Raw genomic sequence first — 21620 nt, 5'->3', positions numbered from 1 at the left:
CCCAACTCTGCACCTTCCAGTGCACTGGGCATTTCTGGATGGGCATTTGAGGTCTTTGATGAGCAACAGTCAGTTGCCTTTGGGCATGTAGAATCTGCTGAACTGGAACTCAGCTTGGGGGAAGACACATGAGGGCTCTGCTCTGCTCCCCTGGGTAACTGCACAGCCTCAGGGGAGTGACCAACTCCATTCAGGCATGGGTCTGTGCAGGACCCTACTTCCAGGCAACTACTGTGACATCCGCCAAAGTAAAATTGAAAAATCACCAATGAGGAGCATGAGAACCAAAGATATGCCACAATTTTACTTAAGATGTGTAATAAATAAATGATGGACAGAACAGGAACAGCCACATTCAAAAATCCAGACCACTAAAGTGCTTTTAAGACATAAATATAGGACGACCAAGAAACAGCTCTGACATTACACTATTTACAGACAATTACAAAGTATTCTGTCAGTTCCCAAGACTGTTCAATTGTTCCAGGGTGCTATGGCTTGGTTTTCTGTTCTATTATGCATAGTATGGAAGATAACATTCAAGAGTGTACAAAATCATTGCATAAACAAAAATGTTTTTACCCCCTTCTCCCAAACGTGAGTTAAGGAAACTACACAGTGTAAATCCAGTGGTAAGGCTGCATTGGCAGGCCAGATCCTCAGGAGGTATAAACTGGTCCAGTTACACCAGCCTGAGGATGGACCCTACTGCGTTTAAAAGCCCTGCTGCTCCTTGAGGTGAAAGAATCACGTGCCTGAAGCAGAGGGAATCACCACATGGGTGCTGTGCAGGGGTGGAAGTGCTCAGAGAAGGCATCCATGACCTGCACTATCTCTGCACCCGGGTATCAGAGCGATTCCCACGGCTCTCTTGCTGTTTGTGCTCTTGGATAGCCTGGGACACGTCCCAGAGGAGAAGGGGGGCTCTTCCTGAGCAGCCATCTGTGCTGCCCAAAGGATGGTCCTGTTTTCACACTGCTCTCGGCTGTGTTGGGACACACCTCCCACGCTCCACCCTGGCTTCTCCTGTGCTCTGCTGACAGGTGAGGGGACAGAGTCGGGAGGAGGGTTTCCAGTTTTAAAATGCCCTGAATTCAGATAGAAGTTCGATTATTTCAGAAAAATATAGAGCTATATCAATAAACCAATAAATATTCTGATCTCCCCAGAAAGCTGTGAGCTCTGGCCTCTTCCAGGGCTGCCCAAGCTCAGTGGTCCCTGTCCTTCTGCTCCGTGGCAGGCTCCCCGTTGACGCACTGCCTCAGTACGCTCCTCTTCTCCTGCTTGGCTGTCCTGGAGAGGTCGATGGCTGTGTCTTCAGGATCTTTCGCAGGGCCAAGCTTTTCGGAGCTCCTGTGAGAACTGGCCTGCTTCCCTTGAAGTTCCTCTCCATCCTGCTCTGCTTGCCAGCCATCTGTCGGCTTCTCCTGGCTCTCTGCCTTCCTGCTCACCTCCATGGACTTCTTGTGCATGCCTTGCAGAGGGGGGAGAGCAAACCAAAGGAGCTGGCTGCTTATTTCTGCCTGCAACTGCTCAGTGCGGGAGGGGAACATGCTGCTCTGCCCTCCTGCTGCCTACCGCAGCTCACACTTACATCCAGAGGAAAACTCATGCCACAATCCCCAGCCCAGACCCTGCAGCCTGCTCTCTGCACCGCTCAGGACGGTTTGCAACAGGATCAATCTGTACATTTCCCTCCCACTCAGCAGGGAAGACAGAGAGGTGTTGTGACAGCCCATCCCAGCCCCGTCTTCAAGTGTCACCTCCATGCAGGACCCCAGGGTCACAATGACTTGGGTCAGAAGGGACCTTAAAGATCACTTGGTTCCAACCCCCCTGTCGTGTGCAGAGACCCACTCCAACAGTTCCAGATTCTTGTTACACCGGAGCCCCAGGGTAGCTCTGACACAGCACTAACACTGCCATCCGCTGCAGCTCCCACATGCCCCGCTCTTGCCTGAGGCTCACCCAGCAGCCACGGGGCGCAGGATCCCACCAGCCCGCTCTTGGCGGAGTTGATGATGGACTCGGGCAGAGGGATGGAGTGCCGCACCATGGCTCCGTACAGCCCATACTCAGCCATCACGCTGCTCCGGCCCCAGCACTTCTCCCGCTTCCGCCACTTGGCTCTTCGGTTCTGAAACCAAACCTTCAGGGGTAACAGCCAGGAGAGCACGGAGGGGTGGGATGGGGAGGAGATGGGCGTTCGAGCCATGGTGGAGTGCGCCCAGGGGCGGCCAGGGGGTTGGGGGCACGCAGAGTTGGCAGTGCGAGAGTGGCCAGGGCAGAGCCACAGTGGGGAATTTGGGGAAGGCACATGTGGGTGTCAGTGAGGGAGGAGAGGAAGGGGGGGGAGAGGGAGCAGACGTTACACGAGGCTGATCCTGACCTATGGAAGTGTCCCCAGCCTGAGTCACTGAGGGCAGCCCCTGCATGCCACCCGCCTGCAGAGCCCTTCTGTGCAAAGCCATTTGCGTATGCAGAAAAAGGGGTCCATATAGCATTCACGGATGATGGCAGAGGATGCTCGAGTCCCTCTCCTCATCTCCTTCTTGTTCTTAAAGCCTCCAGAGGTGTCGATGCAACCTAAGCATCGCCCAAACCCCCACCCCAATGAGCTGCTCCGCAACAAGGCAGGATTGGGCCATAAAGTGCCTCTTGAAGAGCTGTGTGAGCAAGGTGGGAAGCAGCCTGCACCTCCTGCACTGCTCCAAGCTCCTGTCCAAACAGCAGGGCACTGAGTCCCTTCGTCTGCACTTCCACTCGGAGCCCGGGCAATGCAATCATAGAATCACAGAACGGCTGGATTGGAAGGGACCTTAAAGCCAACTCCAACTCCCTGCCCCGGTGTGCAGGGCTGTCATCCGCCAGATCAACCCCCCAGTGCCACCACCTCCCTGCCGCCCGCACTCTCTTGCCCGGTGCCAGCGGCCGCCCGGGCAGCGAGGAGCCGCCTACCTGGATGCGGTCCTCGGGCAGCTCCGTCTTCACCGCCAGCATCTCCCTGGCGTAGACGTCGGGATAGTGAGCTTCGTTGAACGCCTTCTCCAGCTCCTCCAGCTGATGGGCCGTGAACACCGTCCTGCGGAGAGCGAACAGCGTCCTGCGACGGGCTCCGGGCGAGCAGGGCATAGCATCAACCCCCTCCCGCCTCCCCCAGCTTTGATGCCCCGCTCCTCGCGGGCACACCCACGGGGACGCACGGGGGTGGCCGGCGGTCACCTGTGCCGCCGCTTCTTCCTCTTGATCTGCGAAGCCGGCATCTTCAGCTCGCTGGCGTCCCCGGACAGGCTGTCCTCATCTGGCGGCAGCATGGGAAAGGAGGGAGGGGGTACGACAGTCACATCCCATCCCGCCAAGGGCTCCCCGCGGTGCCACCACCCTCGGGGGACCCGAGGGCGCCGCGGGCGGGGGACGGCGGCTCACCGGAGGCATTCTCCTTGTGGCGGCGGGCGGCGGACGGCGGCCCAGGGGCGCCCGGGCGGGGACCGCGGGCGGGCAGCAGCGGCAGCGGGGCGGGCAGAAGGCAGGGAGCTCCGGGCCCCGCCAAGCCGCACAGCAGCCCCAGCCCCAGCCCCAGCGCCCCGCCGCCCTCGTAGCCGCCGGCGGGCCCGGGAGCGGCCCCGGGGGGGGGCTGCAGCTCGGCCTCCAGCCCCAGCAGGTCGGTGATGGCGAAGCCCTTGGCCCGCAGCCCCGCTCCTCCCGGACGCGCCGACCGCTCGGGGAGGGCGCTGCGAACCGACGCCGGCCCCGGGGCCGCCGCCACCGCGACGGGAAGCGGCACCGGCACCGCCGCGCGGCCCCCCGACGGCTCCGCCCGGCCCGGCATCGCCGCCGCCTGGCCCGGCCCGGAGCGGGCACCGCCGCCCGCCGCCCCTTTTATCGGCCCGCCGCCGGGCCCGGCCCCAATCGCGGCCCGGGGCGGCGGGGGAGCGCTCCCAATCCCCGGATTAGCGGCCCTCGGGCCCCGGGCCCCTCCCTCGGGCCCCCCCGCGCGGCCCCTCCCCGCCGTCCCCTCGGGTCCCCCCTCGGGACTCTCCCCTCGGCCCTCCCCGTCCGCGGTCGCCTGTGTGCCCCCCCGTCCGCGGGCCCCACATCCTAGACGGGGCACCCCCCCTCCTCCCCCACATGCCCCGTCCGTTTGGGGCAGGACCTTCTCCTCGCCCCCCGGGGCCGCTGGGAGGTGCCTGGCATCCTCCCTCCTTTTGGCTCCCAGAGTCTGGCACCTGGGCTGCAATTTTATTTTATTTTATTTTATTTTTCTCCCTTCCCTTCATCTGTTTATGGAACCGATTTACAACCGGCTTACACGGGCCGCCTGATCCCGGCCTTCCCGCTGGACGGTCAGATTAACCGAGGGTCCTTCTGATAAAGATAATTACAAGGGGACTCCGCATTAACTTTGCATTATTAAAGAAAGACCCAAATCTCTCCTCGCAAGCTGTTCCCGGGATTAGCAGAACAATAACTTTCATTTAGGATAATTGCCGTGCCCGGCGCTGGGGGCCGTCGGGGGGAGGAGAGGGGGGGGCGACAACCGACCGCGCTTCGCACCCCAGACGGAAGGTGGCGGGCGGGGGGCGACGCGTCCCCGAAGCCACAGTGTGGGATGCGAGCATGCTCGGGGCTTGGGCACAGCGACGTCCCCCCGACGTCCCCTCGGGCACCTCTATGCCCCCGAGCGCGTTTAGCGCAGGTTTGCTGGAAGGGGAGACTTTCACTGCTGGGCGGGGAGGATCTGCCGCAGTAATTAGAAGCCCTAATCCGGCCACCACCCACAACAAATTTCCTGTCCGAGCCGATCTTAGTAGATAAACCCCTAATTTTTGACGTTGTCCCAGAATCAGCTTGATTTCAGCAGTTTAACGTGAAGGCTGAGCTGTTGGGAGAGATGATGAAGCCTTAAATATGCATATGGCCCAGTCATTTGGAAAGTTTGGGGATAAAGCGCGTATAATTGCTCCTAATCAGTTTATGAAACATAAAAGCCCAAACCTAAGAGAAAGCCGATAGACGCAGAAATGGAAATAGCGATTAAATCTCCCCGTGCCGGCGCCGTGGCCTGGATATGGGGCAATGCCATGGGATGCCCTGCGGTGTGTCAGGACGTGGGAGGAGTGGGGTTGGGTGGGGGGATACAGAGCTGCTCCACCAAGGTGGAGAGGGGCATCTCCGAGGGGCATCTCCCCCAGCCCTATGGACAATAAATCAGTTAAAGGATATCTCGATATACGCTCATCAGATAGGATTATCTGGGATTAGACTAATCAGTAAATGTTTCTCTGCTCATTATTTTCCAGGGAAGATTTTCAGCTGATTCTCCGATGCCGAAAGATTATTAATCGCTTAAAGAGCAGAACATCAAACATCGCTCTTGCTCTAATTTCCCCACAGCGCCCCCCCCTCCCCTTCTCCCACATGTGCCAGCCAGAGCGGGAGCCCCAGCATCCGGTCCCGTGCCCCAGGCCCTGCACACCCTTGGCATGGCCCTGCTGGGATGGATGCCCAGGGCTGGAACTCTGGTGTGAGCCCTGCCAAGGCCCTGTGGGATTACAGATGTGTGTTTGGCGAGCCCTGAGCCAGCAGCTGGGAGGCCCTGGAGTTCCCTATTTGCAGTGATGTGAGGGAGAACCTTGGAAGGATGCGCATTCGTCATGGGTCCACTTTCTGTAAAGATGAGGGAGGCAGGGGAATGAAGGAGGAGAATATGGAAGGGACAGTTAGGGGATTTGTAATGGGATAAGGCAGCTTTCACCTTCCTGCTTTAGATATGAATCAGGTCAATAATAAAGGACAGCCCAAACCCTCTGACTGTTTGTGACTGCTGGAGGTGGAAGTGTCTCCCGTGCGCACGGACAGCATCACTGGTCCCCAGTGCTCCATGCCACAGCCCTGCACTGCTCCTGCTGGGGTAGAGGGAAGGGACACTCAGATTGGCAAGGGGAGGAATCTGGAGGGCAGGTGTCTGCATCAGTAAACTCAGGCAGAAGGAAAAGAGGTTTTCCTCCAACTCCCCCATGTTCTGTGGAAGCAATGGCCAAATAATCTCCATTTTGGGGCGATGGATTCACGGAGACAGGTGGCATGGCCACATCTGGCCGTGCCCTCTGCCTGCCGTGCCAGAGTGCAGCAAGTGGAGCTCCTACCACACACGCCCCAGAGACATCCTCACTAATTCCTCTGCACAGCTTTCTGTCTTAAGACATTTGCCTTTGATTAAAAGCAGAAGAGCAGTCACGGTTTAAGTGGAGTTTAAGAGCAATGCGCCGACACGCAGGGCTCTCACATCTGGAGTGCTGCAGATTTAATCAAAGTGCTGGGAAGTGCCGCACGCAGACAGCTGTCACAGAAGCCTGGAGCCGATCTCCTAATTAATTCCTAGCCAAACATGGGGCAAACAAATGACCATCCAGGTGCTACACCTACAGCCACGGCTGGAGGTGTGGTGGGCACGTGGTCAGCAAGTAGAGCTGGGGATGCTGTGCTTGGTGGTACCTAGCGCCCGTCCACTTGTTTCCATGGGAGCGGCGTCCTACAAAACATGAGCAACAGCAAAACCTGGCGGATCCAGGCTGGGTGCTCCCTCACAGCTCATTAGAGCCAATTGAGTTGACTGCTGGAGCTGGGTCTGTGTGGATGCTTGGAGTCCTGGGCGCACGGCAGAGCTGGGAAGGTCTGATCACGCAGAGCCCAAACTAGCCGATGGACTGTCCACTCCAATTAGCCCCACAAAGGAGCTATTCTTCCTCCGCACTATGCCTGTCCGATTACTTTATCTTATTATTTTTTGATCATTCCTCCAAAATGTGCTAATTAAACAGAAATCATCAAGTCAATTAGAGAAACACTCGTTAAAGCAGAAAAGAAAAGAAAATATAAGCAGCAGAAAAACGGCTGCGAGGCTCCCAAGCACACACAATAGCTGCCACATTCATTATATCAGCATCTCCCAAAAGAGCGGTATACATTGTCCCGCTCTGCTCCGAGCCTTGGAAATGAAACCTTCCAAGCAATGGAGTCAGATTTTTTGTCTTATAGAAATAAGAATTTAAAAAGAGCATTTCACCAGCTTCTCAGGTATCTTTCACATTTGAGAGAGAATTTTTTGGTCCCATTAAGGACTTCATTTGAGGACAATGAAACTTGTTGGAAGTTTTGAGCCAAACCTTGGAAAAGCTGGTTTGTCTTGGAAGACATCAGTCCAGGAGGTGGAGGAGTGATGGAGAAGTGCCTGAGGCTGGCTGCAGGAGGTCCTGCTGAGAGCTGTCTGCTCACGGGTGGCTTCAAGGTTGCTTTTTTGCCCTTCTCCACCTCCTAGCCTCCTTTCTCCCCCTGCCACTTCAATCCACCCCACTGCCACCTCCCCCTCTTCCTCCAGGTGCCGATCTAGGCACGGTGAGATCTAGTAGAACACATGAAATGGCTTTTCTGCTATCTCCAGCGACTCTGCCAGGGGCAGGGAAAGGCAGATCTGCCTTCATTCTGCCCCCAAATGGAGAAGAGCCCAGCTGAGATTGGGGTGAAGGTGTCACCCAGTCATCCTTTGCATTTCCAAACTAGTTCAGCCATGCCTAATCGTAGGCGCTGCGCTACGAGACCTGACAGAGTTCCTTCTCCTTTAATTAATCTCCAAGTTTGCTATCTGAGTGTGGTGCCATATGGTATTGATTTTTCAGCTCCGTATGACAGCACTTGCCATGAAAGTAGCTAACCTAATTAAAGATGGGGACACCGTGCATGCAAGCAGCTACTCTCACTCTTCCCTTCAACGCCGCTTTCTAGAACTTCTCTCCTGAACCAAACAGGTGCTGTAACACAGGACCAGGCCAGGCTCTGGCCATCGCCACCTGACAGCCCAGTGCTCAAAGGCAAATTCAAAAGTTGGGAGGTGACACACAAGCAGTGCGGCCCTCTGCCACAACAACCCCATCCCAAAGAAACCAGGTGGAGAAAAGAGAGAAATGTCATCAAATGCAACCCCATGTGTGGTTCCTGCTTCTCGTACAAGTGAAGACATACCGGCTTCTTCAGCTCTTGGGTTGGTAGCCCCCTTTGTAAAACACGCACCAGGCAAAGCACAGCTATTGCTCTTTGTGTGGTTCAGTTTTCCTATTAGAAAGGGTACAGAGCATGAAGGACTTCCCAGCTCTCCTGCCAGCTTCTGCTCTTTGCTTTGAAGTGATTTCTGCAACATAAGCAAGGTACATCGATGCCAAAAGGGGCCATATTGTCCAAAATGAACAGATTGAGTGTTGCTGACAATGAACAGTTACCTAATCAGCTCAAACAGGGACTTGCACGATGGATACTGTCACACTCTGGGAAAAAAGGAGGAGGAAAAAAGGAGGAGGAAAAAGATTAAGAGGAAGAAATAATCATCTCCCTTGTGGGGTCACAAATTGCATTTTATTCCGATTTGGAAATGGCAGCAAGTGCTCTTGCTTCCTTTTGCTCAGCACCTCAAAAAGCTCTGGTGTCATTGCAGGAGGGCTGCCTGCCATCAGTTCCTTTCAGGACCCTCTGCTCCCCCTCCTTGACTGTTCCTGAAGGTTCATCCATGTGAAGGTGCAGGAGCTGCGGTGGCTGCAGAAACCCTGGGAGATGCCCTTTGCTCTGCAGGAGTGGCTCAAGGGGAAAGAAAAGCCGAGCTAATAACAATTTTCCACATGGGTAAATGCATTGATCTGGGACAAACAATACTCGGCTGTGCCTCTGTCTGTGGTGCAGAGGAGGAGGAGGGATCAAAGATGTTCAGAACGCTGGAGGCAGAAGTTGGAGGCTGTGGTATCTCTCCTCAGGCAATTTCTCTGTGGAAAGCCCAAACCGCAGCAGATCTGCACCTCTCCTTTGCTTGGAGCTGTTTCTCCCACCTTCACCCTTCTGCAAACAGCTGGGTGGTGACACAAACACTGCTTTTGGGACAGGAGTAATGGGATGCCCCCAGGACATCATACATCCTAAGGACCAGACCTCATACGTGTCTGAGAAGAAAGATCTAGGGGTGTATTATTAGTGTCTCATCATCAAGTGGACAAAGTGTTTTAGGAGAGCGCAGATCAAGGCACGCATCCTGCCCAAAGAGCTTAACTTCTAAGCTTTAATCAGAAGAATTAGGGCTTTACTTTGGCTCTAATTTAATCAGAAAGAATAGCAGAGGTGGTCATGCCATTTCATGGGCAGAGTACTATCTGCCTGGGGCATTCCTCCCTGCTCTACCTTCCCCCATCAGTACTCCTCGATGGTCAAGGTCTGATGGCTGGCAGCAAGCAGCATCCTAGTGGCCACAGCTCAGCTCTAAGCATCCCAGGTGGGACAGCTGGGGAAGCTGCCGGGCTGGCTTTACCCTTCTATTGGAGGCTTTGTTCTGGGTGGGCTCTCAAGGCTGCCCAAGGTCTCTGCTCCTTGGAAACACGTAGTGGGTATGATGGAAGCATGCCATGCATCTGACGGAGGCTCCATCAGGTCTCCCACAGCTCCGCTATCTCAGTACCCTTCTTGGGGCTGTTTCATTGCCATCTCCTTGGTGGCCATCTCACTACTCAGCTCCCACACCCATGCTGTATCGTGGCCACGCTGTGAGCCAGGAAGAGCAGGAACAGTGAGCATCAAAAAGGAAATTTCTTCCCTTCATTGCAAGGCTCCCTGCTCATGTCACAGGGGTTTCGGGTACCTTGTAGGGCAGGGGGATTCAACAGGACCCATGTGCAGGGAAGGACCAAAGTGGTGGGGACCGAGCAAAATCTAATCAAACCTTTGTAGGAAATAGAGGGTGAAAGAAAAGCCCCGAGCGTATTTTTAAATAATACCAGAGAGCTGTAAGTATTTGGTCGGCCTGCTTGTTCTTACTGCCTGGGATCAGCCTGATTATTCAGGGATTCATTTTTATTTCTGAGTTTTATTTTTTTCTCATTTAACAGCTGCACATTAATAAAAACTCCATTTATTGGAGGATTTGGCTGGGATTGCTATAATAAAATAGAAGGATTTGTGCTGGGCACTAAAAGAACTCTCCGCAAAAAGTAGTGTTTTTCCAGTGATTAGGAGCACCAGAACATATTGTTTTGTCGTGTAGCCCCGTCACTGCCGGGGACGGTGACAGATGTCTTGTGTTAATGTTGAATGATTAAATGCCATTTCTGAAGCCACTCCCTAGCTGCGGAGCACGGTGCTGCTTCACCCACACAATCTGCCTTCAATCTGTTCCCCTTGCCGAGAGCATCCCGCCTTTGTGCTCCTCTGAGAATCCCTGTCCCAACCCCAGGCATCCCTCTCACTTTGGTGGGATCAGTCCGTGGCTCTCCTACACCCAGTTCCATCCATGTGCCCACAAGCCACCTGGCACTTCCTAGTATCCCCAAATACTGGTGTTCAATCCCTCATCGCATTGAACCTCAGCAGTCTGCCAACTCTGTCCTAACCCTACTAGTGATAGGACAAGAGATAATGGCTTTAAGTAGTGCCGAGGGAGAATCAGGTTGGATGCTGGGAGCAATTTCTTCTCAGAAAGAGTGGTGATGCACTGGCACAGGGTGCCCAGGGAGAGGGGGAGTCACTGTCCCTGGAATGGTTCAAAAAAAGTGAAGATATGACACTGAGCGACGTGGCTGATGGGCATGGTGGGGTTGGGCTGGTGGTTGGACATGATGATCTTACAGATCATTCCAACCTTAATGATTCTGTGATTCTAAACCAGGTGGGTGATCCACTGTGGAGAAAAGCCAGGAGGAGAACACGGACAGGTTGGCAGCAAGCTGGAAATGCTGGCTTAATGCTGCCCACCCGAAATGTCACAAGCAATGATGCTCCTATTCTCAAAGCCATCTCCAGCAAAAACACTGAGATCAGAACATCTGCGTCCTCTACAAGAACGCTATCTTTGCAGAACCATGGTGTTAGGCATCTGTTGTGATGACCTACTCTGGTGGGAAGTGGCACGTGCGGCACTTCGGACCCCCGCACACATGACATCTAAGGACAAATCGTGTTGTTTCTCCAAATAGAGCCGGTGTGGTGGGGGCAGCGGGGGGCAGGCTGGTGAGGATCTGGCAGCACACGTGCGTTCACATATGCCGTCGCTGATCAGCCAAGGGGAGCACGGCAGCGAGCGTGCTGCAGAGGTGCAGAGAGATGTTAAGGAGGGGGCCAATAGGTAACGGCACCTATCTCCCCGGTGGGCCAGCTCCACACACTCTGAGGATTTGCAGGCATGGTTCCACTGCACTGCTCAAGATGTCTGCCGAGGGCTGCAGCGACACCAAGCAATAAGGGGACAAATAGAGGAATTTCCACCTCCTCTCTTTTAAGTCAGCACGAAACCTGCCCTCACCCCATTAATCCATCGGCCGACAGGTCAAGTAAAAGCAGGTTGCCTGCTCGCTTTCACTTCTCCCCCAACTTAATCCGAGCGCTAAATTACAAGTTGATAATGGGTTCCCATTAATTATTGATTTTTCAGATAATACTTGTTAAAGTAGAATTAACGCTATTGTTTCTGAACAAATACTGCCCAAATACTGTGTTTAGCGGTCTTGTAATCAGCTTTACCCACTTCTCCTCTAATCTGATTGAAACAGATTTCCTACCAAATCTTTTTTATCATTTTGTTGATATTAAAAGGTCACATATTTGTGCCTGCCCAAAAGTTTAATTTAAGTTGCTGCAATTGATTATCATTATGTGTTCGAGCACGACTGGCAGTGTTGATGGAGGAAACGTTAATTTAGAGTGGAAATGAAGAAGAGAGAAAACCAAAGACGTCCACCCTCCATAGCGTTCAGAAGTGATGTTAGGCATTGTACATTTTAGCTTATTTTCCCAAGCCCTATATTATGATTCTGTTCATCATAATGCCTTTTGACCCGCTGCATTTACTCCATCATAATTATCCTTTAATACTCTTATAAATGAACTTTTAGCTTATCTTCTGTTAATTCTCAGAACAAGCAAAGCACTAACGTAACAAACAAAGCCATCTAAATAAAGTGTTTAACCCTTCCTGCGACTTTCCCTGATTCTTTGAAGGCGGGTCGTGTATTTGGGGCTTAATTATGCCTCCTCTCAGACAGTGCAGAGCCTGCGATGGAATTTCAGCCCTTCTTCAAGCCAAGCCACGTTGAACAATTTGATGTCAAGGAAAAGCGAAGAATTAAAACCAAGGCAAAACTACTTGACAACAGCATGGTGGATCAGCCCAAGATTTCTGCAGTGTCGGGTGGATGCCAAACCTGGATGGCACGCTGTGCTTCAGGTGACCTGGTCACTGAGGGAAGGTGAGGTGAGTTGTCCTGGGCACCTGAGGGGCTTTGGTTCAATTTTCAGCCGTCCACAAGCCCTTAACAAGCCGTTGGGCAACAGGAGGTGGAAGAGACAGCCCTGCCAGGCCTGTCCTGTATGGTCACACCTCAGAGCTGAGGCCTTCCTCCTCACACAGCTGACACAAAGCATATAAGCATCGCAGTTCTAAACTCTGCACAATGTTCTGCCTTGTTCCTCCACCACAACTGCACTCAAGCCACCACTCAAGTGGTGGGAAATGAGGACGCACCAGCTTGTTCCATGCACAGTGTTCTGGAGTTTGGCATGGCATCACATCTCAGCCATGAGCTCAACAAAGGTTTCTAACGTGAATATTCCAGCCATGTGATATCTCAGGAGCACAAACGCTGGGTTTGCAGCTGTACACGGGTGCAGATGTTGCAGACCACACCGCAGGCACCATCTGCCAGCAAAGTCCTCCTTGTCCTTCCTAACCAGGAGGGACAGGAGCATCCAATAGTCCTTGTGCCTTGGACACCTGCCACCAACCCTGCGTGCGGGACTCTCGCAAACTCTTCTGCAGATGGCAGAGCTGCAGCCTGTCTCTGCCGTGACCTCATTTCCCTGATCCATCTTGTGACCAAGTGAGGGAGCTGGCACTGGTTGCACCTGGGGACAGATACCCAGTGACCTAAAGAGCCCTGTTGCCCATGGACTGCTCTACAGCACAGATGGACACAAGATCGGCAATCACAGCTCTTTGCTGCAGTTATTTATTGTTAGCATGACAGAGACAAAACGAGAGGGTCCCCTTCCTGCTGAGTTTGCTAAATCTGCACATATGAGGGGCAGGGAAAGGGTACATTATTTTCCCTGAAGAAGCTGACGCACAGGATTTGAAGATCAGATCCAACACAGGCTTTAGGCTTGGTTTTGTACTTTAGGTGTCTACATCCAGCCCCTCAAACCTTAAAAAACTGCTAAATCTGGGTGCACTGGAGGAGATCCTTGAGTAGATCTCTGGACCTTCCTGCTCCTGAAGGCACGGAGCTGTGTCAGAGGAGAGTTGTGGTGAGTTAGGGACAGGTTCTGCCCCAGAGGGCAGTAGGCACAGAACAGGCTGCCTTGGGTGGTGGGCATGAGCTCAGGGAGCATTTGGACAAGACTCTCAGCCATAGGGTCTGAGTGGTGCTGCATGGAGCCAGGAGTTGGACATAATGACCCTTGTGAGTCCTTTCCAACTTGGGATATTCTATGATTCCCCCTTGATGCTGAGCTGCACGGCAATGTCCATGCCCACAGCCAGCTCTACTGGCCACACGTTTTCCCTCGACGCACAGCAGTGAGATCCCACGGACAGAGCAAGGAACAGGTGCTTTCATGCCCAGGCCATTGCCTCAGTGTGGCTCCCTGCCCTCTGCTGTGGCCTGGCAACCATCACCCAGAGGTCTGCATCCAACAGGGACTCAACTGCTTCAGGATTTTCTCCTCCACACACACCCCACATCTGCTTGTTCTAAAGAATACTTCTATTTTTCATCAGTTCATCAGAGCAGTTCTCACCTGCAGAAAAAAAGTAGCTAGAGGACAACTTCTTACAGATAATTCTTAAGACCTTCTTTTATCAACTCAGTAAACTCTGCAACTTATCGGAGAATGTCAACCAGATTTTCATGGAAATTTGGTGATATTCAGAGAAAAGTTATTAGTGTGCATAATGAGAAAATGCCTAATTCTCCCAAAGAAGGTTTTACGCCCATAAGTGCACTGACAATAACCTGGAAGGGTTAGATTAGAGCTAGCAATGTCACACAGACCTCTAAAGGAGATTAATTTAGGAGTTTTGTTATTAAAGGTGCACTGTTTGAGGGTGTAACCCTGCTGTAGTGAGAGATACTAAATAGTACTGCATCAGGTTAGCAGCCCTGACTTGCATTTTGAAACAATTTGTTCCTGTTGGTACATGCTCCAATTAAAAAGTTCTCAGTAAATGGCAACTGAACCAGCCTTCCACTTTGGTTCACAGCCCATCTTATTTTCTCTCTAATATTATCTGCCCTCACAAAATCCTTTTATAGTTTTTCCCCTGGTTATGACAGCAAGATGATGATTCCTTGCAAGCACAGGGGCTGGATCCTCAGCTGCCGCGTGCTGACCCAGCTTTGCCAGCTAATGGGACTACGCTGACTTACATCAGCTGGGAACCCGCTTGCTCCCCGGGTTCACATGGAACAGACTCACAAAGATTATCACTGAGCTTTAAGACTATCATGTTTTTATTGTAAAGAAATCACCTTAAAAGCATTTTTTCCCTATTTAAGAATCCAATTCTCTGTCGTAGCTTAAGGACAAACAATTTCCTGATTACCACCAGCAAAGCCATGGCCAACCTGAGAAATTTGCGTTTATTTCCTGATAACATAATCCATATTCCACAGAATTTACCATGTGAAATATACTGTGTAATACCAAAGTGTTAATGGCACGGAGTAAAACCACAAGCTGGTTTGAAATGCAGAGATTTTGAAGGAAAAGATATGAAATCACATAATGCAGCTCCATAATCGTTTGACAATAAATGATCTTTTCATCCGATTATCATTTTGGTTGCATGTCTTTAATAAATTGCAGCAGTTACATGTTCCACAAAGCATTTGGACCACAGCTGTGACCAAAGGATGGTGACCTACCCCAAGAAATCTATGTTTCTTTGTTACGCCATGCACTGCCTGAACTCCTCACATTTTGGGACTGCCAACAAATGAGACATAGGATCCTATCCCCAATTGCTTTAAAATGCAGTAGCTCCACCAAAATCACTGCACCAGGAATCGTAGCCTGACAGGTGGGGAATGGAGAGGAGTGATACAGCGCTGTAAAGACAGCATCGAAAAAGGCCCTGACAAAAGCAGTCAAAGAGATTAAGAAGAAAGTATCTACATTTACCATGTGCCCCCTGCTTGTTAACTTTCGCACAGCACAGTGATTGTTAAGGTCCCATCTATGATTCAGAATATATCTATACTTCTAGTCAATATGTTTGCAGTTTTAAACAAGGAAAGAAGCAGTGATCACATTTTTTGGTGGTAAGTGCAGTGAGCAAGCAGCTCTTTAACTTTCCATCAGGAAATGCTGCAATGCTCAGGTAAGAGTTGATTTGCAAACAATTCGGGACATAACACTGGGGAAGTAAGGTTTGTATGGTTTCAGAAAATACAAATGCTCCTTGTTCATCAGATTAGGAGCTGGCTCAAAGAATGTGACCATATTGATGAAATAATGCTACAGCTTCATGAAGGAATTCAATTTCATTGCATTTTAAAAATAAATGAGTGTTACACAACATTGGTTGTGCTCTTATTAACTGGTTTTTAATCTACGTAACTTAAAATCCCCAAATCAACACTAAAGGATTCAACACCTCCAGCCTAATCTCAACCAACTAGTGTTGAGCTAACCAATGGGCTGCAAAGAAATACTGAATGTTAATGGATTTCCATAAGATTTGCAGAGGATTCATGAGTTGAGTGCTAAACTGCAGGCGGTCAGATTTTAACTTCCTGTTACTAAACACATATCGATTAAATTAAATACCTGACCAAAACTCCAAGTATGACAGAGTAACACTTCATCCATATTTTTCATCTGCTGATTCAGTAGCAGTGATCTGCAGGTTGGGTTTATGCACTGCAGAACTGAATGCATCATTAAGACTGAGAGGGACAGTCCAGTCAGGCTGCCTTACTTTTGACTGCAAAGGAGATTACGGTGGAGTGAAGGTCAGCCTCTTCCCTTGGTTAATAGTGATAGAACGAGAAGGAATGGCCTCTGCTTGAGCCAGGGGAGCTTCAGGTTGGAAGCTGGGAGGAATTTCTTCTCTGAAAGAGTGGTGAGGCACTGGCACAGGCTGCCCAGGGAGGTGGTGGAATCACTGTCCCTGGAGGTGTTCAAGAACTGTGAAGATGTGGCACTGAGGGATATGCATAGTGGGCATGGCGGGGTGGGCTGGTGCTTGGACATGATGATCTTGGTGGACTTTTCCAACCTTAAAGATTCTGTGACAGGACTCCAGCAAATTCAGGCCAAAATTAACCTGATATTCTTGAATCAAGCCAGGTATATTTTGCCTGCACTTAAATGGCTGAGGTTGGTAGCACAGGCACTTTTTGGCCATTGAAATCCCAACATGGGATTTTTTCACAAAAGAAGAAGCAGATCAGCTGCAGGAGTGGGGTCACATCTCAGAGCTGGTACACGTGCACCAGCAATGACAGCACAAGCCAACAACTGTGATATACTTTTTCTGGCTGGGAAAAAGAAAAAAGCCATTAAACGGACAAAAAAACTTTGCACATGTCGCCATCACACAGGCATCAACTCAGAGGGTCAGAAATACCCAAATGATGCCTCCGGGCACTGCATTTTCCACCCAGGGATCTCGCCCTTTCCTTGCTGTGGAAGAGGCAAGCACCGTATGTGTGCGGGGAGAAAGGCATTCGGCCAAATTGCCTTATTTATTCATGGGCCTCGCTTACTAATCGTGATAATAATAACAAATCCTGTGGGAGCAACCTTACCGATTCATGCACGGATGTGCAAACGGGCAATTTGCAAACTAATTGCCCCACACAATATGCAGCATAGACAGGTTGTCCGAGTGCCCGCTCCGCGTGCTTTCTGTGCGCGGCGGCTGCCCGACAAGAGGCGGTTGAAATGCTTTTTGGGCAGACAATGGGCTTGCTCAAGTGTGCAACTATTTCATAGGGAAGCTATTCCGCCCACCCCGGGTGGTGAAGGTTTGTTCTGCCCGTGTCCAGCTGCTGTGTTCTGTCAGGAAAATGTGGGGCCATGTGTTCAATGCAACAGTTTTGCCTTATTGCCTCTCCCGGCTTGGGAGGAAGCAGAATATCAGCAGCATATGGGCCTCAGGGGACTGCAGTCATTTAACAAACATTATATGCTCCATAACAAACCAACAATATTTTGGTACTTAGATCAACCAAGTAGTTAAATGAAATTCCCCAGAGGGTGAGGGCTGGCACGTATGCTAATTGCCTTTGCCTTGTGGGTTTTTCTATGTGGCTCCCCAAGAAACAGATTGGCCCATTTTTCAGGCAACTGACTGTTAATTGGAGTAATGAATAGCGGGCCGGAGGGGCCGGCCACTTCACTTGGTAAATTCAAACCCTTGCTATTCATCAGGATGAGACTGAGGTGAAGTGCTTTCTAGAGGAGATGAGCAGCCAGACTGATGGCAGGTCAACCCCAACGCAGTATTTCCCTTGCATCATGAACCTGCCATCCGTCCTCTGTCCCTCTGGGGCACTGCGTCCTTTCAGCAGCTGAAGGGCCCCTGCACTGATTGCAAGAGTAGCTTTGCTGAGAGATCCTCACCAGCCTAATCCTCTGGCTTTTTGGTCCAGGCAAACTTTACAGCCTCTGGGATAGCTTTGGGTCTTGCTGCACTTCCAAGTAGCTCTGATGGGCTGCAAAGAAGGTCCCGATGGGCAGGAGAGGCTGCTGGACACGGCTTCACGTCTTCCCCTTCATCTTCTTAGCTCTTGCACCCACTGCTGGCCTACACAGTTGCTTCTCACATATCCACCAGCAGTGGTTTCTGGTTCCCAGGCATCTCAGTCTGTGAAATTAGTTAGAGGAATGCAGCTTGGGCATGGGGAAGGTGAAGATGGGGATCATCTGCTCTTTCATCCAGAACACCCAGAATTTTATAAATACTTTCAGCACATTTCCTGTTCATTAGCTGAACCAGAAAATATGTTGCCTCAATTCACCCACAGCTTCTCTGGGCAGCAGTGCCAGGGCCTACCCACTCTCTGAGTGAAAAATTTCCCCGTGACATCAAATTGAAGTCTCCCCTCTTTTAATGTAAAGCCATTCCCCTCTTTTAATTTAAAGCCATTCCTCCTTGTCCTATCACTATCAAACCATGTGAAAAAGTCAGTTCTCCTCCTGCTTGTAAGCTCCCTTCAGATATTGGAAGGCTGCAATGATGTCTCCCCTAAGACTTCTCCAGGCTGTACTAGCTTAGCTCCCTCAGCCTGTCTTCATGGGAGAGGTGCTCCAGCTCTCTGAGCATCTTTGTGGCTTCCTCTGGACCCACTCAGACAGCTCCATATCTTTCTTATGCTGGAGGCTCCAGACCTGGATGCAGTACTCCAGATGGGGCCTCAGGAGGGGAGAACAGAGGGGAACAATCCCTCCCTCCCTCTCCCTGCTGCCATCCATCTTTTGCTGCAGCCCAAGATACTGTTGGACTTCCAGGCTGCAAGTGCACACTGCGGACTCATGTCCAGCTTTTCATCCACCAGGACCCCCAAGTCCTTCTCTACAGGGCTGCTCTCAAGTTCTCCCAGTCTGTATATATTTAGGATTGCCCTGACCCAGGACAGTCAGGCGCCTTGCAGGGGGACAGAGTAGGGGCCAGCTCCACTGAAAAGGCCATGAAGGCCAAGCTGGCCAGAAATCAGCAGGACACCCTCGTAGAGCACAAAACCAACAGCATCCTCGGCTGTATTAACCAGAGGGGAGCCAGCAGAATCAGGAGGTAATCCTACCCCTCCATTCAGTACGTTTGTTCAATCTGGAGAAGCAAAGGCAAAGAGGAGATCTTATTGCTACCTACAGTAAAGAAGATAGAACTGGGCCCTTTTCAAAGGTCTTCAGTGAAAGTGTAAGTGATGTGCGCAAGCAAAAACATGGGAAATTTCTATCAGATATCAGAAAATTATAGGTGGTCCAGTCCCAGGACAGGGCCTGCTGGGTCTCTTGGAGATGCTAAATGGCCATCTGGACAAGACCATGGGCAACCTGACCAAACTTCATATTTGGCCCTTGTCTGAGCAGAGGAACCTCAAGAGGTCAGTAAATTTTTCTAGCATTCAAATATCATGCACAAAATCAAAGCATTTTTACCAAAAAACTTTCTCAACCTTGTGATACATCAAGCCATAATTGCTCTTGGAATCTTTACAGAAGTGACTGGAATCATTTTTCTGCAGGTGAAGTTGACCATAAGGTCAGAAGTGACTTTCTTCTCACTCTAAATGTTCAAAACTGACTCCAAGGCACAGGCTGTCTGTTCAGTTAGAAAGACCTGTATCACTAGATGTCCCATTGAGCATCGATTGGTAGATATTTTCAAACATATGCTTTGTTCACATACTCACTGGCAGAACATACATTTTCAACTGTCTATAAATCCATCCTTAACATGAGACACGGGGAACAATTCCTGAAAACATGAACAGTTCAAAACAGGAGCCATTTGTTTTCATTTTTCCTCTCCATCCAGCTCCATTTTTCCTCAAAACAAGCACACAGAAGGAGTGATATGCAGCACAGCGCTGTGTGACAGCCCACAGATGGATGCATTCCTAATGAATATGAAGAAGTTGAAAACGCACTGATAAGAGATATGAAAAAAATCTGGGGAATTTGTCCTTAATTAGATTACACTCTGCGCACCCTGTCTGAATGAATGAGGACACAGCAGTGGCAACCGCCTGACAGCACTGCTAATATAACCAGTAGGGGTTGTGGTAGCAGACATCGGCTTAAAAGCTGTGATCCAAATCTGCCCCTAGAGGCCAATCAGGTGGACTTTCGACATTGTTCTAAAACATTCAAAGCACAATTCCTACTTGCTGGAAGCAGGTGCAGTTCCATTAAACTCAAAGGTACTACTTACTGTTTGATTAATTACAGCCATAAGTCCAGATTTCAAACAATTCCTATCAGTCTGCAAGCGGGGCAGAAGTGCAAGTTGGAATAATCCTATTCGTCACCAAATGTTCAAAGATCAGCAGGGTGCTGTGAGGTTATTGGCCAGTCCTGGGCCTTAGAAGTGTGCCCTAATAGGGTGACTGAAGTGCAAAGCACATTTTGCTCCCACTCTGTGATCTCTGAGTCAAGGACTTCAGTTTTGCTGCATCTCTTCCCTCATGCTTGCTGTCTTGCATTCAGACATGCATGTAGATCTATCTCCTTGTCCAGAAGAGCAATAAAAATAATATTATGGAGTTGTTTTGTTTTGTTTTTCTTCGAGAGCAGAAGCATTTCCAGATTTATTGCAATAATCCAAGCACAGGTCAAATATGGAAGAGGGCCAGAGGGGGGAAGTCTGGACACGATCCTCCCGCACGTCACTGCGGACAGCAGGCACCCACCTCCACAGAAATAAATAACCACTAAGCCATTCCCATTTGTGTTTCTAATTAGTGCAACCTATTTAACAAAGAGACACATAATATAGGTCAATTATGTAGGTCACGATAAATTTGTGAAGAACTTTGTCTTGTAGGACACCAACAAGACCACGCTGAGGCAGCATTTTCCAAGTTATGGCTCATTTCTGTGCACAGCTCACTGAGTAGCAGGAAGAAACAACACGGAGGGCTGTTTGTGTCTTCTGGTAGCACAGCCAGAGCCACCACTGAAAATATCACTGATGTCTTCCGGGACACTGTAATTGACTGCAGAACAGTGGAGCTCATTCAGCATTTATTGCAGATGAATCCAGTTTGAAACAACTAACATCATCTATCATACTGTATTGCATCCAGCCTACAGATTGCAAATTTGGCTCAGTTCTAGAGTGCTTCATAGTTGGAGTTTATTGCTGGATGATAGCCTAGTTTGGAAGAAGCCAGGAAGATCAAACACATAATACTTCAGCCACAGAAATCACTGCAGCATCATTAGAAAGATGGAGAGCTAGAATGACAAAGCAGCCAGTGAAGGAGTAACACGCTAATATGCCAGATGCATGTTTTAATCCCAATCTTCTAAGAATAGGAGGTTTATATGGTTGTTTTGCCCACCTGCTGCCCCTACGAAACTTTTGAATCTCTTAATAGTTTCAGCCATACATGACAGAAACATAAATGTTTCAGAGAGATTTAACATTTATGAGTTCATCAGAAACTGGTGGGTACCCAGAAGAGACAGAGAAGTATCTTATTTATGCCTTCTCTGTGGGAAATGGCCACTCTACATCTGTCTGGTGTGTCTGATAGCATAGCTGGGATGGGTACAGCTTTGAAAAAGCCACATCTACACCAATTCTTGCCTTGCTGGAAATGTCAGGGAGAAATGATGGGGAAACATAGTAGAGGTCATCAGAGGAATCAGCATGTGCCACCAGGGCTTCAGTAAGTGATGGGACAACAGAGCTACCTGTAGGGTAAGAGCTCAGGGATACAGGGAGGATGTGGAGGTTGGCAGTGTCTCAGCAAATCCTACAGATATGTGTGGTTTGCAGTGGGAAGATGCAATGAAAGGAGCACTCTTCTGTTAGGACTGAAAAAAAAGTAGAAAACTGAATTGCTAAGAAAAACAAGGGTGGA

General features: G+C 50.4%; 1 protein-coding gene across 1 annotated transcript; it reads right to left on the bottom strand.

Moving 5' to 3' along the window:
- Window positions 1–302: 302 nt before the first annotated feature.
- On the bottom strand, window positions 303–3829 carry VSX1 (visual system homeobox 1). The gene is made up of 5 exons (XM_048937742.1): window positions 3427–3829; window positions 3223–3301; window positions 2959–3082; window positions 1969–2149; window positions 303–1474 (listed from the first exon to the last, which is right to left on the bottom strand). The coding sequence occupies exons 1-5, from the start codon at window positions 3827–3829 to the stop codon at window positions 1209–1211; spliced, it is 1053 nt and encodes a 350-aa protein (XP_048793699.1). The 3' UTR covers window positions 303–1208.
- Window positions 3830–21620: the final 17791 nt, after the last annotated feature.

This window comes from Lagopus muta, chromosome 2, assembly GCF_023343835.1.
Source record: "Lagopus muta isolate bLagMut1 chromosome 2, bLagMut1 primary, whole genome shotgun sequence".
Classification (NCBI taxonomy): domain Eukaryota; kingdom Metazoa; phylum Chordata; class Aves; order Galliformes; family Phasianidae; genus Lagopus; species Lagopus muta.
Note: the sequence above shows the minus strand (reverse complement) of the source record. Positions and strands in the feature narration are given on the sequence as shown.

Bases quoted from the DNA above. Each gene is read 5' to 3' on its own strand.
- VSX1 (XM_048937742.1), bottom strand. From the start codon at position 3,829: ATGCCGGGCCGGGCGGAGCCGTCGGGGGGCCGCGCGGCGGTGCCGGTG. The intron at 3,302-3,426 runs GTGAGCCGCCGT...TGCTGCCGCCAG, and splicing joins CCACAAGGAGAATGCCTCCG to ATGAGGACAGCCTGTCCGGG. The intron at 3,083-3,222 runs GTGACCGCCGGC...CGCTCTCCGCAG, and splicing joins AGGAAGAAGCGGCGGCACAG to GACGGTGTTCACGGCCCATC.